The 19509-nt window shown below is 44.1% G+C and overlaps 1 protein-coding gene across 1 annotated transcript; it reads right to left on the bottom strand.

The window, feature by feature from the left end:
• Positions 1-233: 233 nt before the first annotated feature.
• LOC106580325 (interleukin enhancer-binding factor 2 homolog) lies at positions 234-12160 on the bottom strand. Its single transcript, XM_014161214.3, has 14 exons — positions 11979-12160; positions 10925-11095; positions 10549-10611; positions 10340-10382; positions 9977-10081; positions 5426-5503; positions 5188-5290; positions 5004-5069; positions 4756-4872; positions 2683-2761; positions 2448-2535; positions 1821-1997; positions 1316-1406; positions 234-1213 (listed from the first exon to the last, which is right to left on the bottom strand). Exons 1-14 carry the CDS (start codon positions 11990-11992, stop codon positions 1044-1046), a joined length of 1365 nt encoding a protein of 454 aa, XP_014016689.2. The 5' UTR covers positions 11993-12160; the 3' UTR covers positions 234-1043.
• Positions 12161-19509: the final 7349 nt, after the last annotated feature.

Genomic DNA, 19509 nt, shown 5'->3' with positions numbered 1-19509 from the left:
GCCAATTATTAACAATTGGTACCACTGACGAGAAAAAAATAACTTTTGAAAACACCAGCAAGCACTTTTGTTACTTTGACAAAGCAGTTTTTTCTCAGAATGGTTGGAACACTCAGAAGGATGCAAAAGTTTAAACCTCTGCCATCTGAGGACAAGTACTCCAATACTACAGTTGCAACATTCCATTTGAAGGGGGATGTGGTGAGTCAGCTGGAGAATCAACAATAACTACAGCATGTTTATTCAGCTTTATTATTCAAGAAGTTAAAACATTGAAAAAGCTCTGTTCACTGTGTGGGGCAGAATAAATCCGTGAGTTTAAGGGCCAATAGCATAGTATTTTGTGCACTTATATCAAACAAAATAGATGATATCCTATCAGCCATGGCTCAATCAAGATCTCCGTCTAGCCAGAGAAATCCTCAATAAGCTAGCCTGGGGTTTTAATTGCTGAGCGCTAGCAGCCTCCCCCTCCCTTCACAGCTCCTCTAACGATTATGACTTTTTGCAGTTCTGCCGTCAAGGGACTCCGTAATTGGGTTCATTGATTAAAGCCCAGTTATTACTGACAACACCACCACTGTATGTAATAGTCCAGATGACATTATAAACAGAGACTTGTCTTCACTGGCTGCTCAGTATCATCAGACACCAAACTGACATGATCTATCCATTTTTGACAGCCAGCTCAGTGAGAAACTGTACACTGGAGCACCATCAATTGGGAGTGGACCATAAAACATCAGAATTTTCAATATATATATATATATATTTTTTTTTTAATCAAAATCTTTGCCATACAATAAGCCAAGAGAAAATAGTTCAATTTCTGTTTAGACTTGATATGAACTGAAACATAAAAAACATTGGAAGCCACACCTTGTGTCCCTAGTATCAGGTTTGTCTGGAAACAAAACAAGCCCTTATTAAACTGGGTGCGGGTAGGAGACAGTACAAAAATAAAAAACAAATCCCCATCCCTCCTCAGAAGGGGACCATTCAAAACAGTTGAATGACAAACTGAAAGAAGTCCTTCACCACAATCACTCTTTAGTGTCCATGACCTCTTTAGCGTCCATGCTCTCCATTTCTGCATCATCATCATCATCGTCATCATCATCCACCTCCAATTCCACCTCCGGCATCTTCTCATATGCCTTCTCAGAAGGCTTCACTGTCACTCCATCCCACGTGGATGTCTCCACCACCAGATCTGACCAGAGATGACAGAACAGGTAAACGCATGTGGAGGAGAAAGTTCAATCACTAATATAAAAGTGCTATAAATGCCTCAAGTTGAGGTGAGTTGACTTACGGCTAGCGTCTCCATCCAGACCCAGAATCTTCCTGTAGCCGCCATGAGACAGCAACCTCACCAGGGTCTGAGCAGTGAGGCACACCATGTCCTGGACAGAGCAAATATTATGTCAGCATCTTGGTATAATGTGGAGAACACACTGAAAATGTATTGTTTGATACCCTAGTATTATAAATAAGGCCACGACTACTGTCCTGCAGACTACGGTTTAGACAAGCAAAATAAACGGAATTCAAAACAGAATAATTCAAGACTACATTCAGAAAGTTCAGGTTTACACTCTTATAAGATAAGAGACGGGCCGGCAGGTAGCCAAGCGCTTAAGAGTGCTGAATCAGTAACCGAAAGGTTGCTGGTTTGAATCCCCGAGCCGACTAGGTGAAAAATCTGTCGATGTGCCCTTGAGCAAGGCATTTAACCCTAGTTGTTCCTGTATTTCGCTCTGGATAAGAACATCTGCTAAATGACCAAAAATGTAATGGAGAGGCCAGCAGGCAAGTACCTGTTGCTCCAGGTTCATGACAGTGAATACACGGTAGTGTCCATTCTCACAGGGGTCTGCGATCCCAGCTGAACCAGGCAAGAAAAGCCCTGATGACAGCATCTGCAAGCTCCGCCTGAAGGCCACATTGAGGGCAAGCGGCTGTCTGCTGGGGTTGTTCATGACTGCAGAGTGACCCTGGACAGAGAGAGAGGGAAACTGAAAATCTACACCACGGAAAAACAGACTAGGCAGGCAGCATCTTGTGCCAGTACACATATTGACTTTTGTTTCAACGCTAAAATAGCAGGGCCAGCCATTTCTTCGGCCTCGTAAAGTGCAGTTCGCGTGGGTAATAAATGACACCTAGAGACCCTTGAGTGCGTCTCCAACTGCTGAGGAGCCCAAAACCTCTGCTCCAAATAAAGCTTGTCAGGAGCAGGCCAACTACATGAGGTTCAGGAAATCCAAATTAGGCCCACACTGAAGTCTAATGAGGACACTAACATACGGGAGTGCTTTTTACACCTCTTCAGGTTCAACAAACTTTCCAACGAAGACAACCAGTTTTCTTAAATAGGGTCAGGACAGAAATACAACATAAATCAATAAATTGAGTGTATGCAGACAGTTGTGCATGGGGCTCACCAGTAAGTCCAACATCCAGGGGGTAAGGGGTTCAAACCCTGGGAAGCGGGTCCTCAGGTCCTTCAGCAAACGGACCAGGACCTTCACCCTGATAGGCCAGAACCAGACCACACACACAAATTGACATGTTTGGATAGGTATATTTAACATCAACAATATTTACATTCTCTATTCATCAAAAAAAGAAAGTACTGATGAAGCCAACTGTGGGTGTGTGTTCGCAGTGGCAGCTCACGTGGAGTGGGAGGCATTTTCTTCAAACCAGCGAGCGTGGCGAACGGCAGCCAGGGAGTTCTGCAGGAGCTTCATATCGACTGTGGAGAAGGGAGTGACAGAATCACTCAATATATATCTGGCTAAACCTGATGACATTGATATTTTAGTCCCTCATGTCAGCTATAAGAGCAATATTTCAGCGACTGGCTTCTTTGATCAGAGGATACACAGTAGCGTTGAAAGGTTAACAGCTAAACCACCATATCTCTGGTTGCCTCCATCCACCCTTCATCCCCCCATCCATTGTAAGAGTGCAGCTGTTAATTAGAGGTCGACCGATTAAATTGGAATGGCCGATTAATTGGGGCCGATTTCAAGTTCTCATAACAAATCGGAAACAGGTATTTTTGGACGCCGATTTGGCCAATTTTTTTTTATAACTACACCTTTATTTAACTAGGCAAGTCAGTAAAGAACACATTAATATTTTCGATGACGGCCTAGGAACGGTGGGTTAACTGCCTTGTTCAGGGGCAGAACGACAGATTTTTTACCTTGTCAGCTCGGGTATTCAATGTTGCAACCTTACGGTTAACTAGTCCAACGCGCTAACCACCTGCTTTACATTGCACTCCACAAGGAGCCTGCCTGTTACGCGAATGCAGTAAGAAACCAAGGTAAGTTGCTAGCTAGCATTAAACTTATCTTATAAAAAACAAATCAATCAATCATAATCACTAATTAACTACACATGGTTGATGATATTACTAGTTTATCTAGCCTGTCCTGCGTTGCATATAGTCACTTTGGTACACATTGCTCCAACCATAAACATCAATGCCTTTCTTAAAATCAATACACAAGTATATATTTTTAAACCAGCATATTTAATTAATATTGCCTGCTAACATGATTTTCTTTTAACTAGGGAAAATGTGTCACTTCTCTTGCAACAGAGTCAGGCTATATGCAGCAGTTTGGGCCGCCTGGCTCGTTGCGAACTAATTTGCCAGAGTTTTACATAATTATGACATAACATTGAAGGTTGTGCAATGTAACAGGAAGATTTAGGGATGCCACCCGTTAGATAAAATACAGAACTGTTCCGTATTTCACTGAAAGGAAAAACGTTTTGTTTTCGAGATGATAGTTTCCGGATTCGACCATATTAATGACCAAAGGCTCGTATTTCTGTGTGTTATTATGTTATAATTAAGTCTATTATTTGATAGAGCAGTCTGACTGAGCGGTGGTAGGAAGCAGCAGGCTCGTAAGCATTCATTCAAACAGCACTTTCGTGCGTTTTGCCAGCAGCTCTTCGCTGTGCTTCAAGCATTGCGCTGTTTATGACTTCAAGCCTATCAACTCCCAAGATTAGGCTGGTGTAACCGATGTGAAATGGCTAGCTAGTTAGCGGGGTGCGCGCTAATAGCGTTTCAAACGTCACTCGCTCTGAGACTTGGAGTAGTTGTTCCCCTTGCTCTGCATGGGTAACGCTGCTTCGAGGGTGGCTGTTGTCAATGTGTTCCTGGTTCAAGCGAGGAGAGGGACGGAACCTATACTATTACACTGGCAATACTAAAGTACCTATAAGAACATCCAATAGTCAAAAGGTATATGAAATACAAATAGTATAGAGAGAAATAGTCCTATAATTCCTATAATAACTACAACCTAAAACTTCTTACCTGGGAATATTGAAGACTCATGTTAAAAGGAACCACCAGCTTTCATATGTTCTCATGTTCTGAGCAAGGAGCTTAAATGTTAGCTTTCTTACATGGCACATATTGCACTTTTACTTTCTTCTCCAACACTTTGTTTTTGAATTATTTAAACCAAATTGAACATGTTTCATTATTTATTTGAGGCTAAATGGATTTTATTGATGTATTATATTAAGTTAAAATAAGCATTCACTCAGTATTGTTGTAATTGTCATTATTACAAAAAAATATATAATAATAATAAAAAAATGTTTTGCCTGATTAATCAGTATCGGCTTTTTTTGGCCCAACAATAAATCGGTATCGGCGTAAAAAACCCCAAACATAATCGGTCGACCTCTACTGTTAATCCTTGTTATACGTACTGTGCACATCAGGCTCCAGCTTGCGCATGTTGTGGGGCACGGTGGCAATGAGGATCTTCACGGTGGCGTCAGCCGAACTGATCTCAAAGCCCGTCTCGTTGGGCAGCATGGAGAGTACTGGGGAAATATATTCAAACACATACTGTAGATTACCAATGTAATCATCTCAGAAACCCAGACCTAAAATCGCACATAATTGATTAGGTTCTAAGACCAATGATAACGTAAAGAAAAGTGATGTGCATTACCTTCCGAAGGGTCCTGTGTGCGTAGGGTCTCCACCACCTTGGTTCCCAGAGCGGTCACTGTCTCCACTGGGAGAAACAGTCATATTAGTGGTCAGTTTTGACCGTGTTCCATCCACTAACGCATTTCCTCTGAGTAGTGATCACGTAATATTGACATTAGAAATGCATTTATGTAAAAACTTACCAGAAGGCAATATCTTCAGAATGACAGCAAGGTCTGCAACATTGTGTCCTGTTGTCATGGTGCCTTTCTTGTAGGAGCCCACCTGTCTCATTTCCTCAATTTCCTAGAGTTAGAAAAGGATGAAAACAATGTCACATTCAACTCAACTAACTGGTTTGAAACTCCCTCATCCCTGCATTTGAGGATTCACCAAACTGTATTTCTCTGGTGAGATCCAATCTGACACTGTAGTACGTACCACTTCATCAGCCCCAGCTGAAACAATGAAGTTGTCAATGACGTTGGTGATTTTGGTGACCAGTGACAAGATGGATGACTAGAAGAGAGAGAGAAAAGGTAAAACTACAGTCTGACGGCAGTTCTAACGTGCTAGTTTAATTGGAGTCATCCTGGACACTGGTTCAAAATGGTTTAAGAAACTCTGGTCTAATGAAGCACACAGCTGGAGTGAAGTAACACATAGGGAGCCACTAAACTATGGAGTAGGCTGCCACCAAGTGTCTGAAATCAAACTGCCATAAACACACACAACTTGTTGGGCACTTGAAATCCACATCCCTGCCACAACAGTTCTTGCCCGAGAATATTGCAGACATGCCAGATCTTACAACCTATTAGGTATTTGTAATGGAAAATTAGAGTAACTATTTTCCTGTATTTGAGTTACTATGGATATGGATTGATAGGTAAATAAATGTCTATTAACTAGGCAAGTCAGTTAAGAACAAATTCTTATTTACAATGACGGCCTACCAAAAGGCCTCCTGCGGGGACAGGGGCAGGGATTAAAAATTAATTTAATAAAAATATAAGACAAAACACATCACGACAAGAGAGACAACACTACATAAAGAGAGAGAAGACATCATAGCATGGCAGCAACACAACATGCCAAACATTATTGGGACAGACAACAGCACAAAGGGCAAGAAGGTAGAGACCACAAATAATTCATGCAAAGCAGCCACAACTGTCAGTAAGAGTGTCCATGATTGAGTCTTTGAATGAAGAAATTGAGATAAAACTGTCAAGTTTGAGTGTTTGTTGCAGCTCGTTCCAGTTGCTCGCTGCAGCGAACTGAAAAGACGAGCGACCCAGGGATGTGTGCTTTGGGGTCCTTTAACAGAATGTGACTGGCAGAATGGGTGTTGTGTGTGTGGAGGATGTGGGCTGCAGTAGATAGTAACATGATTGTATCTGTGGGAAGATGCAGCCAGAACCATTCCCTTGGGGAAGGGAAAAAGGAGTTAACCATGAATGTTTAAGTACCATATTTAATGAAGCAGTTTGGTGCCTATTAATCATTATCTGATGTAACTATGTACTGATGATCTTACTTTTGACCTGGATCAAATGTCTGCCAAGTGTTGAATGTTGTGGATTTAGTTTACTGACAGTAGCTAGGCTTCCATCCAATTGGCGACAGATTTTCATGTGAACGTTCTAAAATCTAAATCCATTGTCTCACCAGAGATGTTTCCATCAAATTGACTTCCATCAAATAACAGTGTGCGTGATGACGTAGAGCACATAAATAACTTTCGCTGTTAAATTCCCATGTACTGAATACTAAAATACAAGTTAAATGGGTTTCTATCACGTTCTCAACTCGACAGTTGGTTTGGTAAGAAATGTGTTATATAGCAAATCTCTGGTCTTGGCACGTGCACTCTAGCCAACAGCTCGCAGATACAGTGCAGGTAGGCTACCTACATGATGAGAGATTATTTTTGTTTGATAAATGGCAGGCAAACATTGATCATGTCATCAGAACAACACCCTCAAAATGTATTGGAAAGGAACATCAAGCTCATCACGGTGCACTGGACTTCCTGACGGGCCGCCCCCAGTTGGTATGCGCTGATCCTTAACCTCTCTTGGGTAGGGAGCAGTTTTTTCACGTCCGGATGAAAAGAGTGCCCAAAGTAAACTGCCTGTTACTCAGGCCCAGAAGCTAGGATATGCATATAATTGGTAAATTTGGATAGACAACACTAACGTTTCCAAAACTGTTAAAATAATGTCTGAGTATAACAGAACTGATATGGCAGGCGAAAACCTGAGAGAAATCCATCCAGGAAGTGGAATTATTTTCATTAGGCTGTTTTTCAACTCAATGCCTATAGGGAATCCAATGGGTTAGGAATCAGATTGTTGATATCTAGTGGAAGCCATAGGAACTGCAGTCTTTAGACATGGTTTCAGGCTTTTATTTTGAAAAAACGACAAGTAAAAAGCCATTTCGGTCAGACGACAGGAAGTATGCAGACCTGATTTGGACGCGCTCCCGCTCCCGTTTGTTATTTTTCCTTTATTGAAAACTGTATTGTCCGGTTGAAATATTATTGATTATAAAGACAATAAACAACCTGAGGATTAATTATAAACATCGTTTGACATGTTTCGACAAACTTTACCAGTACTTTTAGTATGTATTCGTCTGCCTGTTGTGACCGCCTTGGAGCCATTGCATTACTGAACAAAACGCGCCAACAAAACTGAGTTTTTGGGACATAAAAAGAGGGACTTTATTGAACATTTACTATGTAACTGGGAGTCTTGAGTGCAACCATATGAAGATCAAAGGCTAAGTGATTAATTTTATCACTATTTCTGACTTTAGTGACTTTTCTACTTGGCTGGTAAATGTTTGTATGCTTTTTTTTTTTTTTTTTTTTTTTACACGGAGCACTGTCCTCAGATAACCGCATGGTACGCTTTCGCCGTAAAGCCTTTTTGAAATCTGACAGCGGCTGGATTAACAAGAAGTTAATCTTTAAACCAATGTATAACACTTGTATATTTTATGAATGCTTATGTGTATTTCTCGCTCTGCAATTTCACCGGATGTTGGCCAGGTGGGATGCTACCGTCCCACCTGCCCATAAGAAGTTAACACTGGGGCTCCTCAGGAGTGTGTACTTCATCCCCTCCTGTATTCCCTGTTCACCCACAACTGCAACACCATCATTAGGTTGGCTGACAACACAGTGGTATGCCTGATCACCGACGACGACGAGACGGCTTATAGGGAGGAGGTCAGAGAACTGGCAGTGTGGTGCCAGGACAACAACCTCTCCCTCAACGTGAGCAAGACAAAGGAGCTGATCGTGGACTACAGGAAAAGGAGGGCCGAACAGGCCTCCATTAACATCAATGGGGTTGTAGTGGAGAGGGTCGAGAGTTTCAAGTTCCTTGGTGTCCACAGCACCAACAAACTATCATGGTCCAAACATACCAAGACAGTTGTGAAGAGGGCACGACAAAACCTTTTCCCTCGGGAGACTGAAAAGATTTGGCATGGGCCCCCAGATCCTCAAAAGGTTCTACAACTGCACCATCGAGAGCATCCTGACCAGTCGCATCACCGCCTGGTATGGCAACTGCTCGGCATCTGACCGTAAGGTGCTACAGAGGGTAGTGTGAACGGTCCAGTACATCACTGGGGCCAAGCTTCCTGCCATCCAGGACATATATAATAGGCGGAGTCAGAGGAAAGCCCATAAAATTGTCAGACTCCAGTCACCCAAGTTATAGAGTGTTCTCTCTGCTACCGCACGGCAAGCGGTACCGGAACGCTAAGTCTAGAATCAAAAGGCTCCTCAACAGCTCCTACCTGCTTGGTAAATATTTTCTTCTTCTTGAACTGCACTGTTGGTTAAGGGCTTGTAAGTAAGCATTTCACAGTAGTCTACACTTGTTGTATTTGGCGCATGTGGCAAATAAAGTTTGATTTGATTTAACCACCCTGTAAAGTTCATAACGTATTTCATCTGTTGCTAAATAAAGCATGTTTTCCCAAGTCGTAGTGAGAGGACCGCACAATATCATTGCGTGACTCCCAGTTTACTTTGATATGATGGTTATTATATCAATATTTGCGGATAAAGGCATTTCCACCACCATCTCACATAATTTTATCGACACAAAAAGATCCCACCTTGTCCAGCGTATTTTGTTTTGTCGACATTTGGAAAGTTAACAAATTTGCTGTTTCCATTAGACCTGTAATGACATTTTTTATCTGTCATGTAATTTACTTGCATAAAAAGGTTGGATGGAAACCTGGTTACTGTGGGATTCTGTAGCAGCAGGGGTGTATTCATTACGACGATTCTGTTGCAAAATGTTTTGCAACAAAAACCGTTTACTCCAAACAGAAAACTAGTTTCTATTTGACAAATTCAAGTAGGTCCCTCCCCATTTCGTTCCAATTGCTTCTTCAAAGGTAAATGGCTTCCGCTGCAAGACGTAATGAAAATACAACCCTGATGTTGTGACTTCCTACAAGCCTCTCGGGATTGTGTTTACAGAACATTCGGTACTGTGTGATTAATATGTAATAGCCTTCTCAGAGAAGGCCTGTTAGACATTTTCTCTGCTCATGGTCTGGAGGCATCTCCCCTTTGCAACTTGTAATAAGCCAGATATTTTATCAATGACTGCTTCCTTTCTTCTTCACATGGAAATTCCCGTTACAGTATTTAACATATCAGCTAACCACATCATATGATATAGCAATTGATGCCCAGTCGATTGACTTGGCACGCTACCATTGGTTGATGCAATGCTGCGCCGGTGCATCTAATTCGACAGGAAAGTGACCATTAACAACATAAGTGGATATTATTCCCAGCTTATATTACAGACACACAACTAAAAAAGGCACTTACTGCTGTAGTGTCGTCAGGCCACCTCACTTGAATTACTCCAGTTGTACTGTCTGCTGCATGTGAACATGTTTAAATAGTAAATGGTCATGTGTGCACGTGTGTGTTTAGTCACAGACCTGTTCAACAGAGGTGGGGCCAAGGTCCTGGTTCCTCTTCAGTAGGGCCTCACTGAAGGCTGTCTCATCAGGGGCAGGCTTCAGGCGAGGGAAGGCTATTTCACACTGAGACAAGGGGAAATTGATATTTATTAACACAATGATGGTAAAAAATATAATCTCAGTCATCAGGTTGTATTACGTAAGTAGCAACATCTTCCCATCAGTCCAATTATCTCTAGAAGGAAACTCTGCATCTAAAGAGTGCTGTGGAGCAGGGTGATGAGACGAAATGTGGAAGCTCAAGGATGGAAATATTAACCACAACTTGTGTTCAATACATCAACATACTGCATTTCTTTGAAACTGAACAAGAACACTCACCACGTAGAGGTCAAAGGGGATGTGAGGGACAAATGGGCGAAATCTACAAACGGAAGAGATCATACAGGGCCATTTCACAGATGAATTTAATAAATGCATTTGAATTTCAATGCATTTCCTCAGTTGGTTTGAGTTGAAATATAATTTACCTCAAACATTATTAAGGGCACACTTTGCAATGTTCAGTGTGGTGTTCAGAAGGTGCTTACCCTGGTACAGGTCCTCCCCCGCGAACCCCAAAACGGCCACCACGGCCTCGACCCCTCTCGCCTCTGGCAAATAAAGTGACAACACATTCATAAACTTGATTCAAAGTATTGAACACAAAGTAATGTATGATGTAACATTAAACGACGTTAAACGTGATCTATCAATAAACAAGTAAGGGGCGTGCTCTAGCACAATAGCTAGCTAGCGAGTTCCCTAAACTCTGTACACAACACGAGGTAACGTTACGCTTACGGCGCTAGCGTTAGCTAGCTAGAACACCTAGAGCGAAGTTTTAACTAGCGTGGTGAAATGCGTATGGTGATTTATTATTGAAAGCTATCTAAATCACATACGTGTAAATTATATGTACTTTACCTCATTATGTGAGACGTTGTGGAAACTTCCTTGAAATCGATATGGAAAATGTGCACTTCTGCTGCTAAGAGTGTTCGACCCGGCTGCGTTGGCTTGTTAGTGGGTGTGGATTCTTCTTCTTCTTCGAGGTTTAATGGCAGACTACTACATACTGTGTATTGCCGCCACCTACTGTTAGAAGTAGTGAAACAAAAATATTATATTGCGGGAAAGGTGTGGGGGGGGACCCCGACATCGTACAAAATACAGTAACTAAATCAAAAACATTCCCACTCCTTCAGTCACAGTTCAAATAACATCCCTACACAGCCTCAAGGGCATGTGAGGTCGACAGGATTCCTTGTAATTCCTCAAATCCTCAAGTCCCAAAAAACATTCAGCCACACTCACAACAATGCCTACTTTCTCAGATTTTCTCTTCGTTTGCACTGTGCAGTTGATAACCAATGCAATAAACGCTATAGAGTCCACCTTCTTAAAATGCAACAGGTCAGGATCCCTCTGTTGACAATGAATGGTGTCTCCACTCCTACTACCATTATTTCTTCAACATCACTCCTTTCTTCCACTCTTCTCACCACCTCCGTAGAGGAGTCATGCTGGCACTTCAGGCCCATGTTCACCACCATAATTGCAGCATGTATGCTCTGCTGGCATACGATACTCCTCTCATCTATACACACTTGACCAAATAAATTGGCATTTATCACACTGCATGGGTTTGGGCATGAAGGTTTTTACAGGGTATCTCACAAATACACATGAGAAGGGAGAAACTCTTCTTAAAAAAAAACAATAGAATGGATTGAGTGGGCTTCCTCACTCTATCAACCACGTGGGTCAGTTGGTGAGCACTAACCACTTGATCCAATTCTTCACATATATCCTTTGCGTTCACTTCTAGCACCACCCCAGACATACCCCCCCTTGATAGGCGCCCTGCTTCGAAGATCCACCCACTAAAATCCAATATCTTATTGAAGCACAGAGTATGCTCCGTCTGTTCTACTGATAGACAGAAAACCAAAATAAATCCACTTCTTGTTACGCTCACCTTCTCCATCGCATCCACGATTTTCATAGACTTAAAATGAATCTCCCAGGTAACTCCATCAATTCAAAACCCTCACTCTCACCAAAACAATATCAGAACTAGGCTTGGATTTACCAACTTCAAGTTCCACTTTACTTCACTTATTTTTTTTCCGTATTCGCCACTGATTCCAATCCCTCTCATCTCCACTCGACGCGCCATCTGATTCAAACAGAACATCCAGTTCCACCATCTCTCATTAGCATTTTCCTGTTGATAGCGGCTTCTTCTTCTTTGGATTTTTATGGCAGACTACATCCTATAAGGTGTATTGCCGCCACCTACTGTACGGGTTAGTGAACGATGTGTGGGCGTGGCTAGAGTGTGAGAGCGTTAGCATGCAGCAATGACTGGTCCACCGTGAGAATGGTGGCACTTCCGTCTCCTTGTCGTCTCACTTAACGCCTGATTTACATTACAAAAGGCAAATCTCAATAGGACTCCAGGTAAGTCATGACAGCACAAGTGATAGCACTTATTTTTTCAACAAATCAATACAGAAAGTACATGGGGGAACATAAGTACACTGCTCAAAAAAATAAAGGGAACACTTAACTCCAAGTCAATCACACTTCTGTGAAATCAAACTGTCCACTTAGGAAGCAACACTGATTGACAATAAATTTCACATGCTGTTGTGCAAATGGAATAGACAACAGGTGGAAATTATAGGCAATTAGCAAGACACCCCCAATAAAGGAGTGGTTCTGCAGGTGGGGACCACAGACCACTTCTCAGTTCCTATGCTTCCTGGCTGATGTTTTGGTCACTTTTGAATGCTGGCAGTGCTTTCACTCTAGTGGTAGCATGAGACGGAGTCTACAACCCACACAAGTGGCTCAGGTAGTGCAGCTCATCCAGGATGGCACATCAATGCGAGCTGTGGCAAGAAGGTTTGCTGTGTCTGTCAGCGTAGTGTCCAGAGCATGGAGGCGCTACCAGGAGACAGGCCAGTACATCAGGAGACGTGGAGGAGGCCGTAGGAGGGCAACAACCCAGCAGCAGGACCGCTACCTCCGCCTTTGTGCAAGGAGGAGCAGGAGAAGCACTGCCAGAGCCCTGCAAAATGACCTCCAGTAGGCCACAAATGTGCATGTGTCTGCTCAAATGGTCAGAAACAGACTCCATGAGGGTGGTATGAGGGCCCGACGTCCACAGGTGGGGGTAGTTCTTACAGCCCAACAACGTGCAGGACGTTTGGCATTTGCCAGAGAACACCAAGATTGGCAAATTCGCCACTGGCGCCCTGTGCTCTTCACAAATGAAAGCAGGTTCACACTGAGCACATGACAGACGTGACAGAGTCTGGAGACACCGTGGAGAACGTTCTGCTGCCTGCAACATCCTCCAGCATGACCGGTTTGGCGGTGGATCAGTCATGGTGTGGGGTGGCATTTCTTTGGGGGGCCGCACAGCCCTCCATGTGCTTGCCAGAGGTAGCCTGACTGCCATTAGGTACCGAGATGAGATCCTCAGACACCTTGTGAGACCATATGCTGGTGCGGTTGGCCCTGGGTTCCTCCTAATGCAAGACAATGCTAGACCTCATGTGGCTGGAGTGTGTCAGCAGTTCCTGCAAGAGGAAGGCATTGATGCTATGGACTGGCCCGCCCGTTCCCCAGACCTGAATCCAATTGAGCACATCTGGGACATCATGTTTCGCTCCATCCACCAACGCCACGTTGCACCACAGACTGTCCAGGAGTTGGCGGATGCTTTAGTCCAGGTCTGGGAGGAGATCCCTCAGGAGACCATCCCCTACCTCATCAGGAGCATGCCCAGGCGTTGTAGGGAGGTCATACAGGCACGTAGAGGCCACACACACTACTGAGCCTCATTTTGACTTGTTTTAAGGACATTACATCAAAGTTGGATCAGCCTGTAGTGTGGTTTTCCACTTTAATTTTGAGTGTGACTCCAAATCCAGACCTCCATGGGTTGATAAATTGGATTTCCATAGATTCTTTTTGTGTGATTTTGTTGTCAGCACATTCAACTATGTAAAGAAAAAAGTATTTAATAAGATTATTTCTTTCATTCAGATCTAGGATGTGTTGTTTAAGTGTTCCCTTTATTTTTTTGAGCAGTATATATATAAATAACATACAAAGGACAATTGGGCTAGGGGGTACAATATCACATTACACAAGGACCTGAAGGGACATACATGCACTTATAATTCTAACAGCGTTTTTGATAGTAGAGTATTTAATTGTCTTAAAATATAGTTCAATTTCTTTTTGTAAGGTAAGAAAATGTGGTGTTTTGTTTGTAAATTTGCATTTGTGAATATGAAATTTGGCCAAAAGAATAATGAAATTAATTACATAAAATTGTTTCAACTTATTTCTATCATAGGTAAAGAATCCAAGCAGTACATCTCTCCACTATAGTGTAAAATCTTAATAAATGTGTTCATTACATGAATACAATGCCAAAAAAGATGCAACACCGTTTCTGGGTGGTCATTACAAAAGGTACAATTTGAGTTTATGTTTTTCTTAAACTTCTTCATATTGTGGTTGGCAGGATAATATTTATGAATAATGTTAAAGGAAACTTCCTCAATTTTGTTAACAAGTAGATTTGTGTGTCGCAACATCAAAACTTTTTTCCAACAAATATTAGCAATAAAACCGATCCAATAAGGCATGACTTAAGGTCTGTTGTTGAATGGACCAAAAGAGAAACAAATCTTTCCTACTGATGAGTCAACAGGGTTAAAGGTACACTACCGGTCAAACGTTTTAGAACACATACTCATTCAAGGGTTTTTCTTTATTTTTACTATTTTCTACATTGTAGAATAATAGTGAAGACATCAAAACTATGAAATAACATATATGGAATCATGTAGTAACCAAAAAAGTGTTAAACAAATCAAAATATATTTTATATTTGAGATTCTTCAAATAGTCACCCTTTGCCCTGATGGCAGCTTTGCACACTCTTGGCATTCTCTCAACCAGCTTCATGAGGTAGTCATCTAGAATGAATTTCAATTAACAGGTGTGCCTTCTTAAAAGTTACATGTGTAGAATTTCTTTCCTTCTTAATGTGTTTGAGCCAATCAGTTGTGTTGTGACAAGGTGTGTGGGGGGGAGGGGGGGGGGGGGGTATACAGAAGATAGCCCTATTTTGTAAAAGACCAAGTCAACATTATGGCAAGAAAAGCTCAAATAAGCAAAGAGAAACGACAGTCCATCATTACTTTAAGACATGAAGGCCAGTCAATACGGAACATTTCAACAACTTTGAAAGTTTCTTCAAGTGCAGTATCAAAAACCATCAAGCGCTATGACGAAACTGGCTCTCATGAGGACTGCCACAGGAATGGATTACCCAGAGTTACCTCTGCTGCAGAGGATAAGTTCATTAGAGTTACCAGCCTCAGAAATTGCAGCCCAAGTCAATGCTTCACAGAGTTCAAGTAACAGACACATCTCAACATCAGCTGTTCAGAGGAGACAGTGTGAATCAGGCCTTCATGGTCAAATTGCTGCAAAGAAACCACTACTAAAGGACACCAATAAGAAGAAGAGACTTGCTTGGGCCAGGAAACACGAGCAATGGACATTAGACCGGTGGACATGTTTCCTTTGGCCTGGAGTCCAAATTTGAGATTTTTGGTTCCAACCGCTGTGTCTTTGTGAGACGCGGTGTGGGTGAACGGATGATCTCCGCATGTGTATTTCCCACCGTAAAGCATGGAGGAGGAGGTGTTATGGTGTGGGGGTGCTGTGCTGGTGACACTGTCTAATTTATTTACAATTCAAGGCATACTTAACCAGCATGGCTACCACAGCATGCTGCAGCGATACGCCATACCATCTGGTTTGGGCTTAGTGGGACTGTCATTTGGTTTTCAACAGGATAATGACCCAACCCACCTCCAGGCTGTGTAAGGGCTATTTTACCAAGAAGGAGAGTGATGGAGTGCTGCATCAGATGACCTGGCCTCCACAATCCCCTGACCTCAACCAAATTGAGATGGTTTGGGATGAGTCGGACCGCAGAGTGAAGGAAAAGCAGCCTACAAGTGCTCAGCATATGTGGAAACTCCTTCAAGACTGTTGGAAAAGCATTAAAGGTGAAGCTGGTTGAAAGAATGCCAAGAGTGTGCAAAGCTGTCATCAAGGGCAAAGGGTGGCTACTTTGAAGAATCTCAAATATAAAATATATTTTGAATTGTTTAACACTTTTTTGGTTACTACATGATTCCATATGTGTTATTTCATAGTTTTGATGTCTTCACTATTTTTATGCAATGTAGAAAATAGTAAAAAATAAAGAAAAACCCTTGAATGAGTATGTGTTCTAAACCTTTTTGACCGGTAGTGTAGTTCTGAGGGTCAGGTCTTGACACGTTCCTGAATAATAAAGCAACACCTGAGGGAATGGCATCTAAAACAACTTCAAAATCTTTAGGTGTTACAGGGATCTTGTAAAGTGATAAGAATTCCTTATAACTGAGTAAAAAACCCTCTGCATTTACAAGTTGGCTCACCAATAGGATATTATTTTTGAACCAATATTCTAAAAACAAAGAAGTATTTTTATACAATATATCCTGATTATTCCATATATAATATCTGAGTGGAGAAAAAATATGCTAATAAATTCAGGACCATGACAAGAAAACCTGCTAATGAAAAGCAGAGAGTTTCACTGGAACTTTGTCAATATTATAATTGCAAACCAACATGAAGTTAAGGCCACCAAAAGTAAAGACAGGAATACAATTCCACATAGAAGTGGGTCTTTTATCCAATTGATCTTGAAAGTATTATTTAAGGTAGTAAAGTCCAGAAAATTCAGCCCACCATACTCATAAGTGTTCATTACAACAGTTTTCCTAATGTAATGGGTACGATTTCTCCACAGAAAGTTGAAAAGCATCTGGTCTGGTCTATCTCCTTGCTTATTTTACCATCAAGATATAAAGATAGAGCGCCATATATTAGCCTAGAGATACCTTCAGCTTTGGTTATTAGGACTCTTCCTTTTAAAGATAAGTCCCTCTGTAAGGGAGTGCGTAACTGGCGGCAGGGAAGTCAGGCGCAGGAGAGCAAAACTGGGTAATCAACGGAGCAGTTTTATTCATAAAAACCACCAGTAACCAGAACAACAAACAAATGGGTACAAAACCCGTTGCGCACCAGAGACAACGTGCACATGCACTTAGAATAAACAATTCCGCACAAAGACATGGGGGGAACCGAGGGTTCAATACACAACATGTAATGAGGGAAATAAAGACCAGGTGTGTGAGAAGACAAGACAAAACAAATGGAAAATGAAAAGTGGATCGATGATGACTACAAGACCGGCGACGCCGAGCGCCGCCCGAACAAGGAGAGGAACCGACTTCGGCGGAAGTCGTGACAGTACCCCCCCTTGACACGCGGCTCCAGCAGCGCGCCGACACGGCCTCGGGGACGACCCGGAGGGCGAGGCACAGGGCGATCCGAACGGAGACGGTGGAACTCCTGCAGCATTGAAGGGTCCAACACGTCCTCGACCGGAATCCAGCACCTCTCCTCCGGACCGTACCCCTCCCACTCCACGGGGTACTGAAGGCCCCTCGCCGACACGTCGAATCCAGTATGGAGCGAACGGAGTACGCCGGGGCCCCCTCTATGTCCAGAGGTGGCAGAGGAACCTCCCGCACCTCAGACTCCTGGAGCGGGCCAGCCACCACCGGCCTGAGGAGAGAAACATGGAACGAGGGGTTAATACAGTAATCGGGGGGAAGCTGTAACCTGTAACAAACCTCGTTCACTCTCCTCAGGACTTTAAACGGCCCCACAAACCGTGGGCCCAGCTTCCAGCAGGGCAGGCGGAGGGGCAGGTTTCGGGTCGAGAGCCAGACCCGGTCCCCCGGTGCGAACACCGGGGCCTCACTGCGGTGACGGTCTTCGCTGTTTTTCTGCCGCAGCACGGCCCGCTGAAGGTGAACATGGGCAGCTTCCCATGTCTCCTCCGTGCGCCTGAACCAGTCGTCCACCGCAGGAGCCTTGGTCTGACTCTGATGCCAAGGTGCCAGAACCGGCTGGTACCCCAGTATGCACTGGAAGGGGGAGAGGTTAGTGGAGGAGTGGCGGAGTGAGTTCTATGCCATCTCGGCCCAGGGCACGAACGCCGCCCACTCCCTCGGCCGGTCCCGGCAATAAGACCGCAGAAACCTGCCCACATCCTGGTTTACTCTCTCCACCTGCCCATTACTCTCGGGGTGAAACCCAGACGTTCCATGAATGCCTTCCATACCCTCGACGTGAACTGGGGACCTCGATCAGACACTAGATGTGCGTAAACAAGGCCTCCGCAGTCTGTAGGGCTGTAGGGAGACCGGGCAGAGGGAGGAGACGGCAGGACTAAGTGAACCGATCCACAACGACCAGGATCGCGGTCGTTGTGAGGGGGGAGATTGGTAAGGAAATCCACCGACAGGTGCGGCCAGGTGCGGCGGTAAGGGGTGTAACTTCCCTCTGGGCAGGTGCCTAGGAGCCTTACACTGGGCGCACACCGAGCAGGAGGAAACATAAACCCTCACGTCCTTAGCCAAGGTAGGCCACCAGTACCTCCCGCTCAAACAGCGCACTGTCCGACCAATTCCAGGATGACCAGAGGAGGGTGACGTGTGGACCCAATAGATCAACCGGTCACAGACAGCAGACGGGACGTACAGATGCCCAGCGGGACACTGGATGGGAGCGGGCTCTGCACGCAACCCCTGCTCAATGTCCGCGTCCAGCTCTCACACCACCAGCGCTACCAGGCAGGAGGCCGGAAGTATGGGAGTATGATCCATGGGCCGCTCCTCTGTGTCATACAGCCTGGAAAAAGTGCGTATGCCTTCACGTTCTTGGAGCCTGGTCTGTAGGACAGGGTGAAAACAAAACGGGTGAAAAACATGGCCCACCTTGCCTGACAAGGGTTCAGTCTCCTCGCTGCCCGGATGTACTCCAGATTGCGGTGGTCAGTCCAGATGAGAAAAGGGTGTTTAGCCCCCTCAAGCCAATGTCTCCACGCCTTCAAGGCCTTGACGACAGCCAACAGCTCCCTGTCCCCCACATCATAGTTTCGCTCCGCCGGGCTGAGCTTCTTCGAGAAGAAGGCACAGGGGCGGAGCTTCGGTGGCGTGCCCGAGTGCTGAGAGAGCACAGCTCCTATCCCAGCCTCGGACTCGTCCACCTCCACTATGAACGCCAAAGAGGGATCCGGATGGGCCAGCACGGGAGTTGAGGTAAACAGAGCCCTCAGGTGACCAAAAGCCCTTTCCGCCTCAGCCGACCACTGCAAACGTACTGGTCCCCCCTTCAGCAGTGAGGTAATGGGAGCCGCTACCTGACCAAAACCCCGGGATAACCCTCCGGTAGTAGTTGGCAAACACTAAGAGCCGCTGCACCTCCTTTACCGTGGTGGAAGTCGGCCAATTACGCACGGCTGAAATGCGGTCACTCTCCATCTCCACCCCTGAGGTGGAAATGCG

Source organism: Salmo salar, chromosome 02 (assembly GCF_965601325.2).
Source record: "Salmo salar chromosome 02, fSalSal1, whole genome shotgun sequence".
NCBI classification, from domain to species: Eukaryota; Metazoa; Chordata; class Actinopteri; order Salmoniformes; family Salmonidae; genus Salmo; species Salmo salar.
This window is presented reverse-complemented; position numbering and strand designations above follow the sequence as displayed.

What these genes read in the sequence shown, in the direction of transcription:
- LOC106580325 (XM_014161214.3), bottom strand. An exon ending in CACACAGGACCCTTCGGAAG is followed by an intron (nt 4,873 to 5,003) that starts GTAATGCACATC and finishes ATATTTCCCCAG; the next exon opens with TACTCTCCATGCTGCCCAAC. An exon ending in GAAAATGCCTCCCACTCCAC is followed by an intron (nt 2,536 to 2,682) that starts GTGAGCTGCCAC and finishes CTGGCCTATCAG; the next exon opens with GGTGAAGGTCCTGGTCCGTT.